The sequence below is a fragment of the Lithobates pipiens genome, unplaced genomic scaffold (assembly GCF_037356315.1).
Source record: "Lithobates pipiens isolate NorthernLeopardFrog02 unplaced genomic scaffold, aLitPip1_a1.2 Scaffold_8, whole genome shotgun sequence".
In the NCBI taxonomy this organism is placed as follows: domain Eukaryota; kingdom Metazoa; phylum Chordata; class Amphibia; order Anura; family Ranidae; genus Lithobates; species Lithobates pipiens.
Genome location: NW_027507903.1, coordinates 630,590,173 through 630,610,456, shown reverse-complemented (window position 1 = coordinate 630,610,456; position 20,284 = coordinate 630,590,173). Strand labels below are relative to the sequence as shown.

Below are 20,284 nucleotides of genomic sequence, written 5' to 3'. Positions count from 1 at the left end.
ATAATAGTAGGACCCCGAGTTGGGGGGTGGGACGATGCAGACCTGTTTCCCATCAATTGCACCTCCACAATTGGGAAAGTCCCAACGACTGGCAAAGTGGGAGGCCACAGTCTGCCATTCCTGTGGTGTTGAAGGAAACTGTGGAGTGAAACAAGACAAGAAATTAGTAATTTTGCTAATCAACATTGCAAGCAGATTAGACACCAACATTTTTGGCCAATATCGGTATAACATTTTGGGAAATGAGTATTTAAAGCCTAAAGTATAAGGTCCCCTTATCAGAGTCATCACCCCCCCCCCATCCCTCCTGTTTTGGACAGGTAACCCTCTCCACTTGATTGAGAGCTGAATGCCTAAATAATGTGTGATACTTTGGGAAGCCCCTCCTTACTTACACTATTGGTAGCCCACCGGACAGGTAAAAAGTGTCACAATACCAAAAATAAAACAAAATGGAAGCACATTTTGACATTCTGCTATTACCTATCAAGATAATAATAGGGTAAAAAAATAAAAAAATATAGCATTTGAAAGTATTGAGGCAGGCCCTTGCACTACATGCTTTGGTGAATTTGTCTATAAATGTGACCAGAAAAAAGGTAGGTATAGTGTGTATTGGGTTTGGTAAAGTCAGCAGATAGAGGATTGCTATCAGCTGACCTAGCAGTTGGGGGGAGGGGGGTTCCTAAGGAGTTTGGCCCAACCAAAAAAAAAAATGTCAGTCTGCATGAATTGAAGCACACACATAACATTTGTAGACATTTTAGGGGGTGTTTAGGGGAAAGCAATACTATGGAGCTGACAAAAGACATTGCTAAGTGACTAGACTATAGTTTTATGGGCCAAGAAGAGCATGGTGGGGAAGTTAGTGAGGCAAATATGCATGAGGACAAAGGGGCAGAGCATATGAATTAGAGCATATTGCAATGATGGTAATTAGGGAATGAGGAAAGAAATGTAATACATTAGCAATCATTAAATACATAGAATGTGATGTTAAAGGAGAAAACTTACCTTCATATAGTCCTTCTGTAGGACCTGAATGATGGCAGAACAGGTCTCTGGAATAATGATCCCCAGAGCCTGGAGGGAGATGCCTGTAGAGAACTTGAGGTCCTGAAGGCTTCTCCCTGTCACCAAGTAGCGCAACGTGGCGTTGAGCCTCTGCTCTGGAGTGATGGCTTGCCCCATGCAGGTATCCTGCCTGGTGATATAAGGGGACAGCAAAGCCAGTCGGTGAAAAACGGGGTCCGTCATCCGGAGATAATTCCTGAAATCATCAGGATTATTCTCTCGGATCTCACAGAGCAAAGGCATGTGCGAGAACTGGTCACGCTGGCGCAACCAATTCTTGGTCCACAAACGCCTCCTCTCCCTGTTCATGGACCGGGCTTGTGTGAAAGCTAAAAGCCCAACACCAAGCCCCTGCACAGCACAAACTCTACGACGAGTACGTACACGAAACATGGTTTGAAAACAGTCGGCTGGTAAGAACGGACAACAGAAAGCACCGATAAACAGCAATGCCTGAAAGAACGACCTGAAAAGCAGAAGCAAGCAGACAATAAGCAATTAAAATCAAAGCGTACTATACCAAGATATAGTCCACAATGAGAAACAAATGCTTACTGACTACACGTACTGATTATCAGATACGCAAAGACAAGCAGAAACTGAAGAGCAGTAGCGATCTGAATCACTAATCTGAAAAGCGCGAATCGTCTCTCACCAAACTTCTAATAACACGCGATAGACACGAGATCAGCAGAAGGAGCCCAAAGGGTGCTGGACGTGGTGCTGAACTTCCTTTTTCTAGTGCCGCCGTACGCGGCCCACGTCACCACGTTCTTGGCAACCGGAAATTCCGACAACTTAGTCTGACCGTGTGTATACAACATCACTTCCGGACCTCTTCCGGACTAAATTCGTCTGAATTTATCCAACAGATTTGGTTATCGGAATCTCCGACCGTGTGTACAAGGGCTAAGACTTTGATGGAGCACAGATCCATATCTTTATGGACCTTTCTTTGTATACTGGTGTGCAGTCATGTTGGAACTGGAAGGGGCCACTCCCAAACTGTTCCCACAAAGTGGAGAGCATAAAATTGTCCAAAATGTCTTGGTGTGCTGAAGCCTTAAGAGTTCCCTTCACTGGAACTAAGGGGCCAAGCCCAACCCCTGAATAACAACTCCACACCATAATCCACCAAATGAGTTGGACCAGTGCACTAAGCAAGGTCCATAAAGACATGGATGAGTGAGTTTAGGGTGGAGGAACTTGACTGGCCTGCACAGAGTCCTGACCTCAGCCTAATAGAACACCTTTGGGATGAATTTGAGCAAAGACTGGGAGCCAGGCCTTCTCATTCAACATCAATGCCTGACCTCACAAATGCGCTTCTGCCAGAGTGGTCAAACATTCCCATAGACACACTCCTAAACCTTGTGGACAGCCTTTTGTGAAGAGTTTAAGCTGTTATAGCTGCAAAGGGTGGGCCAACTCAATATTGAACCCTAGAGACTAAGACTGGGATGCCAATAAAGTTCATGTGTGTGTAAAGGCCCAATACTTTTGGTAATATAGTGTATGTAAAGTGAAAGGAAAGCGGAAGTTAGGCTTTAAAGTCTAACTCTAGCTTTCTCGAAAACTCTAAAAAGTTTCTGAGCAATTATTTAATTAGTACTGTATTGTATTGTATTGTATTGCATTGAGTAATTTATTTTGAAAAAAAATACATTTATTTTTATCACAGTCACAAACATAAACCCAAAGAGATCTGTATTATTCTCTATGGGATCTTTAATCTGCAAAGAAACATATAAATGTTTGTGTGAAAAAAGGTTTCCTGTTCAGTCAACTGAGCTTATCCACCGATACACATTATATGCTTTACACTTACAATAGATATATAAGATACTTAATATTATTTTATCTCCCCCTCTCTTTCTATTTTTTCTTTCCATTCATGACTTCATAGGTCTATTTTTTTCCCCGTTAAATAGAAACACTGGTAAAAAAAAAAAAAACTCCTATGAAGAAGATTTATTGAATCAAAACTATATATTTTATTGTTGACATTATTTTGACATATTTGGTAGTGTTTTCACTCACTTTGCTTTTTTTCTTTTTCTTTTTCTTTTTTTATTCTTTCCATTTATGACTTTCTACTTTTATTCCATGCTCAATAGAAAAACTGGTAGAAAACTCTTTCATAAAGAATTTTTGTAATATCATTACACTTTTAATATTGAATCTTTAATTTTCTATTATCAAAAATCAAAAAAACAAACAAAAAAAAAATCTACATTTTTTTAAATTATCAAAACAATATGCATTTTCATCAAAGATCATTAGTAAACAGAGTAAGTAATTTTATTTTTTTTAAATTTCAGACTAAATTCACCAAGCTATTATGCTTTAATTGATTGAAATAGTAATCATTACAACAAATGAGAAATTTTATAACTTAATCTATCCACTTTCTTTGCATTGTGTAGCATAGATTTCCATTACTGTTGTGGCATTAAGGTATACCTAAAGCCAAATACTATATATATATATATATATATATATATATATATATATATATATATATATATATATATATATATATATATATATATATATATATATATATATATTTATATTTAGTAACTCTCTTCTTGCTATGTAAATAATATAAGTTTTGCAAATTTTTTTTTTTTTTACATATCATGTAAAAGAATTCCACTTCTTCTCAATGGTCATGTCATTTTTCTTATTTTTAAAATTCATTAACAGAATAGAGGCAGTCCATTTAGCAAAGAAAACATTCACTGAGCTTATTAAAAAATAAAACATAAAAAAGTTACATAACTGTTTTCTGCTTTCACACAGACCACACATAAAGGTAATGTCACCACATTCTACTTTTTGGGACTTAACAGTAATGCCTTATTTAATCTGCTGCTCTTCACCTTGGTCCTTATTATATACATGGTGACAATATGTGGAAACTTTTTGATCATCATGTTGGTATATTATAGCAAGACCCTTCATTCTCCCATGTACTTCTTCCTCTCCCAACTCTCTATATCTGACATCATACTGACCACAGATATTGCTCCTAACATGTTACATATTGTTCTACATGAGAGGACCTCCATATCTTATTTTGGTTGCATTGCTCAATATTATGTCTTTGGTTCAACAGAAGGATTTGAATGTTTCCTTCTGACAGTGATGTCCTATGACCGCTATCTGGCCATCTGCTCTCCTCTGCATTATACCTCCATTATGAACCAATCACTTTGCATTCAGTTAGTTCTTATATCCTGGATTTTTGGCTGTTCTTTAACATTTTTTTCAACACTTGAAATATGTCAACTAGAATTCTGTGGACCAAATGTTATTGACCATTTATTTTGTGATTTCAATCCTCTTGTGGAACTTTCTTGCTCAGATACATCCAGAGTTCAAATGGAAATGACCTTGTTGTGCTTTCCTGTGCTAATATTACCCTTCCTAGTGATAGTGGTTTCATATATTTACATTGTTTTAACAATATTAAAGATATCCTCCTTTTCTGGAAGACTGAAATCCTTTTCCACTTGTAGCTCCCATCTCATTGTTGTGTTTCTATTTTATGGAACACTACTTGCTGCATATCTGATTCCAAAGAAAGGACAATCACAAACGATCAGTAAGATAATGTCCTTGTTGTATACAGTGTTTACTCCCTTTGTAAACCCTTTCATATACAGCTTGAGGAATAAAGAGATCAAAGACAATTTAAAGATGTATATAAACAAAAGGCTTTTTATTTAAAACCTTTGGTAAAAGTTAGGTTATTAAGATATATCTGTTTAAAATTGTGGAGAACTTGGTGTGCACTGGTATCCAAATATTAGCCTTCTACCGTACTGAAGTCATGCTTAATAATAAATTGGTATTAGAGTCCAATTGCCCAAAAGAGACTCCTAAAAAAGGCTACCACCTTTCAGACCTTTATTCCATGGCACCTCTTAAAACTCCCCTTAAACTGTGTTTTGTTTTTGTTAAAAATAGGATTTTTATAACAGCTTACCTGTAAAATCCTTTTCTTGGAGTACATCACAGGACACAGAGCCACAGTAATTACTGTATGGGTTATATGGCACCTTCAGGTGATGGACACTGGCACACCCTAGTTCAATTCCCCATATAACACCTCCCCTTACAGGGAGTACCTCAGTTTTGTAGCAAAGCAATACATGTGTAACCAGAAAGAGGGGAGGGAACTCTGTGTCCCGTGGTGTACTTCTTGGTGATTTTCTTTAACCTACATCACAGGACACAGAGCCACAGTAATTACTGTATGGGATGTCCCAGAGCAATGCCACCTGAGGGGAGGGGACACAAACAAAAGTAGGGTGCAATCAGACCTGAGGACCTATACTGATGCCTGCAGTACACTACGCACAAAGGCGATATCCTCATGCCTTCTTACATCCACCTGATAGAATCTGGTGAATGTATGGACTGAAGACCAAGTTGCGGCCTTGCATATTTGAGTCATGGAGGCTTGGTGATGCACTGCCCAGGAAGCACTAACAGCCCTGGTGCACTTTGATTTGAAAAGGTGGAACTTTCCTCTTCAAACCATAAGCTTGAATAATTACTTGCCGAATCCATTTGGCAATAGTGAATTTTGACACTGCCTGTCCTTTCCTAGGATCTTCAGGCAACACAAACAAAACATCTGTTTTGTGAACCTGAGCAGTCGCCTTCAATAGATTTTGACTGTTCTCACTATATCCAAAGAATGTAGTGACCTTTCTTCCTTAGAACAGGGTTCTGGAAAAATTGAAGGTAAAACAATATTCTGGTTTAGGTGAAAACCTGAAACCACCTTTGGCAGATAGCTAGGATGAGGACGAAATACTACTCTATCCTTGTGAATGATTAAATATGGAACTTTACAAGAAAGAGCCGCCAACTCTGATACCCTTCTTGCAGAAGAACTGGCTACCAGAAAATCTAGCTTCGTTGTCAAAAGGACTAAAGGAATATGTCATAACGCTAATAGAACTAAATTCAAGTCCCAAAGGTTCAGGGGTGCTCTAACCAGTGGATTAAGCTACATTACCCCCTGTACAAAGCTTCGGACCAAAGAATGCGAAGCAAGCGGACGTTGAAACAATAACAATAAGGCGGATACCTGGTTCTTGATAGTACTCACTCCAGTTTCATCTCTAACCCCATCTGCAGAAAGGCAAGGATTCTACCTATGACATACTTTCTAGGATGCCAACCCCTGGATTCACACCAGGAAACATGCCTTCCAGACTTTATAATAAATGACTCTAGAAGCTGGCTTCCTTGCATTAATCAAAGTAGATGTCACTGAGCCTGAAAGCCCACAATTCTTCAAAATGTGAGTTTGAACAGCCAAACCATAAATTTAGCATTTGTAAAGTTGGATGGAATGCTGGCCCCTGCGATAGCAGGTCTGAACGTGGTGGTAGGGGCCATGGGGTCACCACCACCATCTTTACCATTTCTGCATACCAAGATCTTCTAGGTCACAAGAACTATCGACTTCTTTGCCCGCTTGATCCTGCAAAGAAGTAGCAGAATAGGAGGGAATGCATAAATCAGTGAGAACTGATCCCACAGGGTCACCAATGCATCTGTTCCGCATGCGAGTGGATCCCTTGTTCTTGACACAAAGTCGTCGACTTTGTTGTTGACCCTGGGCGCAAACAGATCTATGTCCGGGATCCCCCATCTTTGGTATATAGCCAGGAAGATGTCGAGGGGAAGGGATCATTCCCCCAGGAACAACTGCTGGCGACTATGTATCTCACCTGCCAGTTCTCTACTCCCGGAATGAAGATTGTCGGTATGCATGGCACATGCTTTTCTGCCCAGGTTAGGATCTGGTTTACCTCTCCCTGTGCTACCTGACTTCTGGTGCCCCCCGGTGTTTGATATAAGCCACTGCCGTGGCATTGTCGGATTAAATCCTGACAGGAGAATCTCACAACCTGAATGTCCAGGCCCTTAGAGCTAGGTACACTGCCCAAATCTCTAAGACATTGATGGGAAAAATCCTTTGGTTCTGGACCATTTCCCTTGGACCATTGTCTCTTCCAGGACTGCTCCCCAACCTGAAAGGCTGGCATCTGTAGTTACCATCTTCCAGGTAACTGGTAAGAAGGATTTCCCCTTCTGAAGATTCTTGGGTATCCTCCACCAACAGAGGGTCTGATGTACTTTTGGCAACAAATGCATCGGAAAATCTAGTGCTTGGATCTTCTTGTTCCAAGCTGACAGGATACTGTTTTGCAGCAGGCTCGAATAAAACTGAGCATAGGGAACTGCTTCGAATGAAGCCACCATCTTCCCCAACAACCTCATACAAAGGCGGATAGAAGGACCCTTCTCTGCCCTGACCACCTGAACCAGCTCTTTTATGGTGCTGATTTTTGCCTGGGGAAAGAACCCTCTTCTGAGCTGTATCTATAATCAGACCCAAGTACTCTTCTTACTGGTTTTAAAGATTTCTCTAGGTTGAGGACCCAACCTAAGTATTCTAGGTAGTTGACTGTGGTGACCATGCTTTGGTCCAGATGGGCTACTGACCCATCTATCAAGAGCAGTTTATCTAGGTATGCTATTATCGTTATATCTTGAGTTCTTAATCTGGCCAGAGGAAGGGCCAGAAGTAAACACAGAGGTGCAGTAGCTAGACCAAAAGGCAAAGCTGCAAATGAAGTTTTTCTACTTCGAAACGCAGATATTTCTGGTAGGCAGGGAAAATAGGTACTTGCAGGTATACATCCTTGATCTCGATTGATGCCAGAAGTTCTCCTCCTTGTAGGACGGAGACTACTGATCGGATTGATTCCATGTGAAAAGAGCAAATTTTCAGGAACCGGTTTAGATCTTTCAGATCTAGAATGGGCCTGACATTTCCATTTGGTTTTGGCACCAGGAAAAGGTTTTAACAAAACCCCAAACCCTGCTCTTCCATGGGGACCATCATGATTACTTTTTGTGACAAAAGTCGGTCTAATGCTAGAAAGAGAGACTTCTTTTTCTCTGGATCTTTGGGGACATTTGGCCTGAGGAAAATGAGGAGATGGGAATTCTCGAAACTCTAGTTTGTAACCTACAGCTATTGTGGAGAACACCCATCTGTCTCAAAATTCTTCCTGGCAGACCCATGAGAACTGCAGAAGTCTTGCCCCTGCTCGTTCGAGTGGGGGGCAGCCGGTCCAACAGAAGCTTCTTTTGGTTGAGCATGCTGGAAAACCAGAAAAGCCAATTGCTGAGAGGGCTGATCAGAGTGTTCTGCTGGGGAGGGTCTGCTGAAATGAAAAAAATACTAGTCATGTGTACTAGGTTTTTCTTTGTTTGATCTTCTAGATGATGTGCAAGATACTATTGACTTGACTCCTACATGGATCCACTGTTTTATGCTTGTACCATTGTATTGCAAACAACAATTTTCTCCTCATATTGGGGGAAACTGCTCAGTCTAACCCTCACCTTTTTCACCTCTCGCAAGGACCATGAGAAAAATTACAGGATGTCTTTTCACTTCACTCAACTTTTTTAATTTAAATTTTAGGTCAAAACCACTGCATTTAAAAAGGCTACCGATATTACCTACATATTAAAATATTTTTGATACAATGAGGTAGATTTTGTGTTAAGCCGCGTACACACGGGCGGACTGTATTGCCAACTTAGTCCGTCAGACAATCCGACGGACAGTCCGTCCTACTTTCGAATGAACGGACTTGACCACACACGGATGCACAAACAGTCCGTCGAAAGTTTGCGCGATGACGTGTACAGCACGTACGACGGGACTAGAAATAGGAAGTCCAATACACAGCAATGCAACCTTTCGCCGTGTAAATCCTTTCTGAGCATGCGCCATACTTAGTCCGTCGAACTAGCCTACTCACGAGCGGATTGTCCGCTGAAACCAAAGTACGACGGACAATATTACGGAAATTCCGAAATACTTAGTCCGCCAGACTGCATGCTGAAAAAGTCAGCTGAAGCCCACACACGAGCGGACTGTCCGCTGAAATGTGTTTCGACGGATTAAGTTGGCCAGACAGTCCGCCCGTGTGTACGCGGCTTTAAAGTCACAGGTACTTGCACTGTTTTGAGAGCAAGTATGAGGATGTAATAGGTAGGGTGGGTATCCCTTATATGTTTGATGGTTTTGACCTAAAATTATAAAAAAAAAAATAGGAAAAGAGAAAGTGGAAGAGAACATGTGTTTAATTTTACTTGTTTATGAGTATTTTTTTTTCTTTCAAATTACAATAGTTTAATCTCTCCTCTTTCCCTGGTTCCCATCCCTACCGTATTACAATACATAAATATTTTTTTGTAAATTTTAACTCTGTATTATAACCACTAGAGATTTCTTCATCTCTGGGTTTTTATCTACTTTATTTTAAATCTCATTAGTGGAACCTTAACAATATAGTGGTATACACTATACAATTACATGTATACACATACATAACGCATACACATTATATTATAATACTATATTATATTAAGTATTGGGTCGTCTGTTTTTCCATGCACATGAACTTTAATGGAATCCCAGTCTTAGTGCGTAGGGTTCAATATTGAGTTTGCCCACCCTTTGCAGCTACAACAGCTTCAATTCTTCTGGGAAGGCTGTCCATAAGGGTGTATGTCTATGGGAATGTTTCACCATTCTTCTAGGAGTGCATTTGTGAGGTCAGGCACTGATATGGACAAGAAGGCCTGGCTCACAGTCTCCATTTAAATTCATCCCAAAGGTTTTCTATTGTGTTGAGTTCAGGACTCGTGCAAGCCAATCAAGTTCCTCCACCCCAAACTATCACTCATCCATGTCTTTCTGGACCTTGCTTTGTGCTCTGGTCCAAATCATTTGGTGAAGTGGGGGTTATGGTGTGGGGTTGATTTTCAGGGGTTAGGCTTTGCCCCTTAGTTCTAGTGAAGGAAAGACTTAAGGCGTCAGCATACCAAGACATTTTGGACAATTTCATGCTCCCAACATTATAGGAACAGTTTGGGGATGGTCCCATCCTGTTCCAACATGACTCCTCACCGGTGCACATACAAGGTCAATAAAGACATGGATGAGGGAGTTTGGGGTGAAGGAACTTGACTGGCCTGCACATAATCCTGATCTCAACCCAATAAAACACCATTGGGATGAATTAGAGCGGAAACTGCAAGCTAGGCCTTCTTGTCCACATCAGTACCGACTTCACCAATGCACTTTTGGAAGAATTGTCAAACATTCCCATAGACACACTCCTAAATCTTGTGGAAAGCCTTCCCAGAAGAGTTAAAGCTGGGCCAACTCAATATTGAACCATACGAACTAAGACTGGGATGCCATTAAAATTCATGTGCGTGTGTGTAAAGGCAGGTGTCCCAATACTTTTGGTAATATAGTGTATTTAGATATAATTTGAATAGATATAATTTGATATAACTTGCGGCTTTCCTTGATAACACAGAAAGGGCGACAAAGAAAATACGGGGGAATGATAATAACAAGGTTTATATATTTTTAGGTACCACATTCCTCAACATTAAACATTGAAATAGAATCCTTCCAAACAAACCTCTTAGCCTTTGTACACACGGTCGGAGATTCCGACGGAATGTGTCCAATCGGACCGTTTTTGACGGATATTCCGACTGTGTGTGGTCTACATCGGACTGTTTCCATCGGAGTATCCGACGGACCAAGTTTTCCCACTTGTTGGTAAAATTTTCCGACAAAATGCTCCGATCGGAAATACTCCGATCATGTGTAGAGAATTCCGATCGGACAAAGTGCCACGCATGCTCAGATCAAATTCCTACACCAAAGCTATTGGCTACTAGCGTGAACGTAGTCCCGTCGTAACTAAATAACGTCATCACGTCGGATTTTCCGACAACTTTGTCCAACCGTGTGTATGCAACAGTTTCGGACAAAATCTGTCGGACAGAATCCGACTGACAAAATCCGACGGATTAGGTTGTCGGAATCTCCGACCGTGTGTACAAGGGCTTAGGACGTTAATGCTACCATAGTAAATACTCTTATATATAAAATATCTAAATTGTATTCAATCAATTAAAATCAAACCTTAAAAAAGAATGTCCATTGCACATGTTGTTGACACTATACATCGCTCAGACAGGGATATCACCCAAGATGTACATAGATAGTTCCAAACATTGGTCACAATCGAAAGGGATGGAAAATGGAGTTTCCACATTGAACATGTTTCACCACTCAAAGCCTGCTTCTTCAGGAAACACAACATTTTATTGATATCTGAAACATGAATAGATAGGTTATACTTTACATTAGCATATAATAAATATAATGACACCTCTATAGTTCAAAAGAATACAGCCTAGAGTGGCAGGTCCCCAACTGCCATAATTTCCCCAGAAGGCTATGACCATGAACAGAGAATAAGTGGGTCTCTGCAGGACAAAGCTGGATCTGCAGGGTGGGTGAGTACCTTAAATGTGTGGGACCTGCAACCAGGTTAGTGGGGGGTTAAAAAGAAAGTGGGGTTATGGAGCATAAAGCTTCCCTTTAACCCGCTGGTTGAATGAAAAAAACGGACTCATCTGTGGCCAGTTTTACCAATTGCAGCTAAATTTCGTACGGATTTTTGGTCTGTTCGAAGGTTCTGGTGTGAACCGAACTGGGGCGGTGTTCGGTTCCCTAATGGCCAGTTTTACCAATTGCAGCTGTTATATAGAAAGGGGATGTTTTTTTCTTCCTCCCGCTTGGTCTTTTCTCCATCTACATGGGGACATTATTAGACGATTGGTGAGAAGGACAGATTGATGCCTTCTGTTCATATCTTTGCCTTTCCCTCTTCTCTTTCTCTCCCCATGTAGTCCTCCCTCATTCATCTGCCCTGTTTGTGGCTCTGCATACTTACCTGCATTATTATAACCTCTATTTATCCTGACAAAGCCAAATGCAAATGAATCCAACTGGAAGCCTCCTGCTCCTATTACTTATTACAATCCAGACTCTTCATACTGCTTTGAATTTATAAGTATCAAACATGGATCATGGATATTGAATGGACTTATAGTGAGGAGGCAGACACAAAGATGTCAGATAAATTCATCATTGATTTTACTATTTAAAAAATTGTTAAAAAAGGTTTATATTTGTTGGAACAGTAAATGTTTACCAATATGCATGGGGAAATATGTGCTCTCCATGTCTTTTGTAGTCTTTTTTGGATTGTCCCCCTGACTTTTATTGGAATAAAGTTGTAACCTTGTAGCAGTGGTGTGGTGCTTCAATTTCCATTTGTGTTACATTGACCTAAAAGCCAGGGAGCTGGTGGAGATCCTCTGGGGCGTAGAAGCCACCACCTGACCAGATTTTAACAACAATACTTTAAAGGGTTGTAAAGTCAGAAGGTTTTTTATCTTAATGAATTCTATGCATTAAGATAAAAAAAAACCTTCTGTGTGCAGCAGCCTCCCCAGCACCCCCTAATTACTTACCCCCTCTCTGTCCAGCGATGTCCACAAGTGTATCGGCCACCCAGGACGTTACCTCCTGATTGACTGAGAAACAGCAGCTGTGCCATTGGTTCCCACTGCTGTCAATCAAAGTCAGTTAACCAGGAGAGAGAGGGGGTGGGGCCGAACTGCAGCTGTGTGTCTGAATGGATACATGGAGCTGCATGGACAAAGTGAAAGAAGTGTCAGCACATCATTGCCCGAAGACTGCTGAAAAGGGTATACAAATTATAAAACATGTGCACTCTGAAGACTTCCAACATGGAGGGTGGCTGAGTTTGGAGTTGAGCTTTGAAGCAGATCTGTGCCATAGAGGGTCCCCAGGGCTCTTGCTATGATGAACAAGTATGCACAGCATGTTATCACATTATGGTAGGCTTGCCTCCAAATTGCCCTTGTACAATGATGTGCGCTCCTCCTTGATGTTAAATTGCTGCCTCTTCCATGTAATCACAATCTTAGCATCTTATCATGAGTCTTCAGTCAGTCTTCTCTACTGTTGGGCCTTGTATTACATAACTATGGCACATGCACACAGAGTTACCTCGTCCTGGCACTATACTCGTACTCCCACCATCTTACAGATTCTGGACTGTACACTGAGCTGTGCATGCATGGTGGTCGGTGTACAGTGATAAAAAAAATGTTAGCAGAAACGGGAAAAGGTTTTTAATGTAGTTGAGGCATACAGATTCTTCTCTGTTATTTACAAGTTAAAAAATATTTTTTTTGCTAGAAAATTACTTAGAATCCCTAAACATTATACTTTTTTTTTCCCAACACCCCAGAGAATAAAATGGAGGTTGCACCGTATTTGCGCAGCGGTCTTACAAGCTTTTTTTGGAAAAAATACACTTTTTTAAATTAAAAAGTAGACAACTTTTTGGAGTGCAACATCAATTGGGGAAAAAAAAATATTTGTATTATTCAAATACACATAATACATATCATAGAATAGACTATTTTTTTGTCGCTCAAACAGGGTTAATGATGAATCCAATTACTCATATTGGAAATTTTCTTTGGTCTAACCATGCCCCAATATATATGGAACTAAAGATAATGGAATACAAGAAACCATTAGGGACATGGAGACTAAATGATAACCTGATTGAGGATAAAAAATGTGAAAGGGATATTCGACAGACGATAGAAGAATTTTAACAGATTTATGAGATAGACAAAACAGCAATCCCTATACAATGGGAAACATTAAAATGTGTATTAAGAGGACTGTTCATCAAACACAGAGCTAGATTAAAAAAAGAGAACAAAATAATACAATTAATGGGAGAAATCTCAGGATTGGAAAAAATATATAAACAAAACTGTAAACCAATGCATAAAATAAGGTTAAATGACAAATGTATTGAATTACAAAAGTTGTTTGATGAACAGTCCTTATGACTAAGGGATACAAATAAAGCCAGGTCATATCAATATGGGAATAAGAGCGGAAAAATGTTAGCTAGAATATTAAAACAATAACAAGCCACAACATCCATAGTAAAGACCTTACAAACTTCTGGAGAAATAACATATGATTGCAGAGAAATCTCCAATACATTTCACAAATATTATTCTAATTTATATAATATAAAGGCACAACAAATAAATAAGGAAGGGAAAAAAATATATAGAAGAAATATGTCAGTATATTTAGGATACAGCATTACCAACCCTATCTAAAGAAACAACGGAAGATTTTGAAAAAGAAATAATAACAGAAGAAAAACAATAAGCTATATCAGCACTGTTCATGGGCAAAAGCCCAGGCCTGGACGGATATACCCCCAGGTTTTATAAAAAATTTCAAGAGATAATCATACCTATTTAAAAAAAAAGCATATAATTCCATATTGACGTTCCAAACTTTTACACCACACGGGATGAAAGAGTTTGTCTCGCTTATCTCAAAGCCAGAAAAAGACCACACATTGTGTGGTAATTACTGGCCAAGCTCTCTTACAAATATAGACATACGCCTATATTCTAAGATTATTGCTAATAGGTTGGCAGATATTTTACCTAAACATATACATTTTATCTCAAACTGTCTTTACAATGGGGAGAGAAATGAGGGATAATATAATTAAAACATGTACATTAGTAGAATACACTCAGAAGACCGCCACCCCAGGGTGTCTTTTTGTTGATAGAAGCTGAAAAAGCATTTGATAGGGTGGGATGGCAATTTTTGGAAGAAACCTTAATTCAACTTGGGATTGGACCGAAGATGCTTAATAAAATTATGGAACTTTATTCCAATCCCAACTTGAAAATACGAACGAATGGAATTCTTTCTGAATATATATATACAGAAGTAACAAATGGCACACGACAAGGATGTCCCTTGTCCCCATTGTTATATGTGTTAGTTATGGAACATCTTATCACAGCAATACGAAAGAATGGGGATATTGAAGGGATAAAGGTTAAAGAAAAGGAATATAAAATGGCAATGTATGCGGGTGACTTGTTAATACATGTCACCAATCCAATTGTTACAATACCAAATCTCACATAGGAATTAATTATGACAAATCCAAAAATGTTAAACATATCTTTAACCTCCCTGGCAGTATGAATATTTCAGATTTTTGGTGCTTAAAGCGGTACAATTATTCTGCATGGAAATTTGGCGTTTTATATTGTAGGCCTGTAATTCTTAGGAATAACTCACTTAAATCTGTCCAAACCAGAGTCTAGTAGACATCCCAGGTATGATAAAGTTTGAAAAATTAAATCATAAATTATAATATATAATTATAAATAATTATACCAAATAAGGATATAATAATAATAAAAATTATTCAATAATGTAATCAAATCAAAAACACTGAAATTTCTTAGTTGCAGAATTGTCGTTGTCATTACTTTTCAGTGTTTGATGACGGATCTCCCCACAAATCACTATTGCTCAATTCTGCAAGTGATTCTAATTTATTATAACTGTTTTCAAAATCATTTTTGATGTAAAGGGACAGTTTTGGTCGCTATGGACAATCTCCAGTTTCCAGGCAGAAAGAACCATTTTTATTATATAAAACTGCATGCAGAGCACTGGACAAACCACTAGGGACAAAAGAGATGTGAAATAATTTCATACAGTAATTTAATCTGTAAGATCACAGTGTACTGTATGTATAGTGCGTGTTTCACTTTTAAAATTGGCGCCGTTCTCCGTCCCCGTGCGTCGCAATTCTCGCAGGGAACGGAGCCCGGATCCGTGATGAACCGAGCGGAGGACGAGCCACTCACACTGCGGGGAGACATCGCAGGATCAAGGGGACAAGGTATATAAGCTCTTCCTGGATCCTGAAATGCGATCCCGAGATTGGCTGGGGGTTACCGCTTTTGGTTCTGAAATTCCACCCCAAGCCACACTCGGGAAGGGAGGTTAACATATAAGCTGCGAGAACTTCTTCAAAAGGACTTTCCCTTTAAATGGCAAAAAAAAGCAATTAAGTATTTAGGGATATTTATCACAAGGGATTTGACCCAGTTACAGGAATTAAACCACTTTGGGATAATTGGTAAAACCATAAAAGCACTTCTAAGATATGATAAGATAATTCATTCATGGACATGAAGAATTAATGTAGTACAGATGGACATGTTGCCTAAATTATTACTGTATTACGTACTTCAAGCTATACCTATAACCCTTCCAAAAAAAGTAATAACACAACTACATAAAGCTACAGGAAGTTTTATATGGAATCAAAAAACGCCAAGAATAAAAAGAGAAATCTTAATTAAAACAAAAAAAAAGTTGAGGTTTGGCATTGCCAGATTTTGCAATATATTCACAGGCTGCATCACCGATAAGGATAATAGACTGGTATCATAATGTAGAAAATAAACAATGGGTAACTCTAGAGTAAAACCCGGAAAAAAAAGATTTAACAATTTTTATATCAGCAACGTTAAATATATGGGATGCAGTATTGAAAAGGGGGGACTACTCTCTACAATGGATGGGCCAATGGTTCCATTGTTCTCCAAACTGGAATTTCCGCCATCAGTAACAGCGTAAAATATAATAGGTCGGCAATTCAAATCCCTTCCATGGATTAAATCTCAATTTCCACCAGCAGAAACAGCATCTAATTTTATTAAATGAAACAGGTTAGAGAACACAAGACTAGTCCAGACCCTAAAAGAGGTTAAACTTCCAAAATTACATGAATTGGGAGCTGAACATAATAAATGGATACAATATTATCAATTAAATACATATATCAAATTTTTGGCACAGCAGCCTAGGATTGATAGACCACTAACTAAATTTGAACAATTACTAATAGAAGAACGAAAACTGACCCATAAACTAAAAACTAAAATTTATAAACTTCTATGTCCTGCAGGATCTTGCTATTGACAGGGTCCACAGGACCTTAGAACCCAGGAATCTCGCCAAAGATAAACCCAGAGATGTCCTCTGCTGCCTGCACAATTGCTCTCTGAAGGAAGATATCCTCCATTGGGCTTGGCGCAGAGGGTCTTAGACTTAGATGGAGCACTTATTCCGCTTTTATTCCACGCTCAATAGAAAAACTGGTAGAGAACTCTCTCATAAAGAAATTCATGTACTATTGTTACACTTTTAATATTGAATTTCTAATTTTCTGTTATCAAAAAACAAAACATTTATTTAATTTATTTATTTATTTTATTTTATTTATTTAAAATAAAGTTAAATTATGAAAACAATATGGATTTTTATCAGAGATCATTAGTAAATAGAGTAAGTATTTATTTTTGTTTAATTTCAGACTAAATTCACCAAGTTCTAATTCTTTAATTGATTGAAATAGTAGACAAATGAACAATTTTATAACTTGATCTATCCATTTTATTTGCATTGTGTAGCATAGTTTTCCATAAATGTCATGGCATTAAAGTATACCTAAAGCCAAATACTAGATAGATAGATAGATAGATAGATAGATAGATAGATAGATAGATAGATAGATAGATAGATAGATAGATAGATAGATAGATCTATACATATACATCAATTTAGTAACTCCCTTCTTGCTATATAAATGTAGTTTTGCAAAGATTTTTTTTTTTTTTAACATATCATGTATGTACTGTACATTTGTTATTTTTTTATTTGCCCAGAGTTCTTCTCAATTGTCATGAAATGTTTCTTATATTAAAAATTACCTAAAAGAATGGAGGCAATACATTTAGCAAAGAACACATTCAATGAGTTTATTAAAAAATAAAACATAAAAAAGTTATATAACTGTTTTCTGCTTTCACACAGACCACACATAAAGGTAATGTCACCACATTCTTCTTTATGGGATTTAACAACATGGTCATATTTAATCTGCTGCTCTTCACCTTGGTCCTTATTATATACATTGTGACAATATGTGGAAACTGTTTAATCATCATACTGATATATTACAGCAAGACCCTTCATTCTCCCATGTACTTCTTCCTCTCCCAACTCTCTATATCTGACATCATACTGACCACAGATATTGTTCCTAACATGTTAAATATCGTTCTACATGAGAGGACCTCCATATCTTATTTTGGTCGCTTCACTCAATATTATGTCTTTGGTTCAACAGAAACATTTGAATGTTTCCTTCTGACAGTGATGTCCTATGACCGCTATCTGGCCATCTGCTCTCCTCTGCATTATACCTCCATTATGAAGCAAACACTTTGCATTAAATTAGTTCTTGCATCCTGGATTTTCAGCTGTTTTATGGTATTATTACCAACACTTGGCGTAAGTCAACTAGAATTCTGTGGCCCAAATGTTATTGACTATTTATTTTGTGATTTAACTCCTCTTGTGGAACTTTCTTGCTCAGATACATCCAGATTTCAAATGGAAATTACCTTATTGTGTGCTCCTGTACTAATATTACCCTTTGTAGTGATAGTGGTTTCATATATTTATATTGTTTTAACAATATTAAAGAAATCCTCCTTTTCCGGAAGACTGAAATCCTTTTCCACTTGTAGCTCCCATCTCTCTGTTGTGTTTATATTTTATGGAACCCTAATTGCTGCATATCTGATTCCAAAGGAAGGACAATCACGAACGATCAGTAAGATAATGTCCTTGTTGTATACAGTGTTTACTCCCTTTGTAAACCCTTTCATATACAGCTTGAGGAATAAGGAGATTAAAGACAATTTAAAGATGTTGCATAGAAACATAGTTACATAGTTAGTCAGGTTGAAAAAAGTCACAAATCCATCCAGTTCAACCACAAAAAAATAAAATAAAATAATATCATACAATCTCATATACCCAATTCTATACCCACATTTGATCCAGAGGAATACGAAAAACCCCAACGGATTCAACTTGCTAAAGCAGGGGAAAAAATTCCTTCCTGATCCCCCGAAAGGCATTCAGATTTTCCCCGGATCAACTTTACCTATAAATGTTAATACCCAATCATATTATGTACATTTAGGAAAGAATCCAGGCCTTTCTTAAAGCGATCCACTGAACTGACCAGAACCACATTTTCACAGCTCTTACTGTGAAGAAACCTTTCCATATTTGGAGATGAAATCTCTTTTCCTCTAGACCTAAAGAGTGCCTCCTTGTCCTCTTTGTTGAATGTAAAGTGAATAACTCAACACCAAGTTCCCTATATGGACCCCTTATATATTTGTACATGTTGATCATATCCCCCTTAATCTCCTCTTATCAAGAGTGAATAAATTTGGTTCCTCTAATCTTTCCTCATAGCTGAGCTCCTCCATACCTCTTATCAGTTTGGTTGCCCTTCTCTGCACTTTTCCGGTTCCCCGATATCCTTTTTGAGAACTGGTGCCCAAAACTGAACTGCATATTCCAAATTAGGTATTCCTAATGATTTGAACAAGGACAAAATGATATCTCTCTCTCTAGAGTCCATACCTCTCTTAATACAAGAAAGGACTTTGCTCGCTTTGGAAACCGCAGCTTGGCATTGCATGCTATTACTGAGCTTATGATCTACCAAAACCTCCAGATCCTTCTCCACTATGGATCCCCCCAGTTGTACCCCCCCAGTATGTATGATGCATGCATATTCTTAGCCCCCAAGTGCATAACTTTACATTTATCAACAATAAACCTCATCTGCCACATAGTCGCCCAATTAGACAGAGCATTGAGGTTGGCTTGTATATTGGAGGCATCCTGTAAGGACGTTATTCATCTGCATAACTTGGTGTCATCTGTAAAGATGGAAATGTTACTTTTGATCCCAGATCCAATATCATTCATAAACATATTAAAAAGTAAGGGTACCAGCACTGAACCTTGGGGTACACCACTGATAACCTTAGACCATTCAGAGTAAGAATCATTAACCACTACTCTCTGAATTCTGTTTTCCATCCATTTACAAACTGATATTTCCAAACCAGTAGACTTTACCTTACACATGAGCTGTGTGTGCGAAACTGTATCAAACGCTTTTGCAAAATCCAAGTATACCACGTCCACCGCCACCCCTCTGTCCAAGTATACCACGTCCACCACCACCCCTCTGTCCAAGGTTTTACTTACCTCCACATAAAAAGAAATCAGGTTTGTCTGACAACTTCTGTCTTTCATAAATCCATGCTGTCTGTTGCTTAAAATATTTTTTTCCTGCAAGAACTAACAGGTCTATAGTTACTTGGTAAAGACTTTGTTCCCTTTTTAAATATAGGCACCACATTGGCCCTGAGCCAATCCAGTGGTACTATTCCT

At 38.6% G+C, this 20,284-nt stretch overlaps 2 protein-coding genes across 2 annotated transcripts; both read left to right on the top strand.

Annotated features, from left to right (window-relative positions):
- The first annotated feature begins 3,885 nt into the window (after positions 1–3,885).
- LOC143964062 (olfactory receptor 5P60-like) lies at positions 3,886–4,809 on the top strand. Its single transcript, XM_077473769.1, has one exon. The coding sequence runs from the start codon at positions 3,979–3,981 to the stop codon at positions 4,807–4,809; it is 831 nt and encodes a 276-aa protein (XP_077329895.1). The 5' UTR covers positions 3,886–3,978.
- A 13,057-nt stretch (positions 4,810–17,866) lies between these two features.
- Positions 17,867–18,757, top strand: LOC143962413 (olfactory receptor 1E16-like). The gene has a single exon (XM_077471694.1). The coding sequence runs from the start codon at positions 17,867–17,869 to the stop codon at positions 18,755–18,757; it is 891 nt and encodes a 296-aa protein (XP_077327820.1).
- Positions 18,758–20,284: the final 1,527 nt, after the last annotated feature.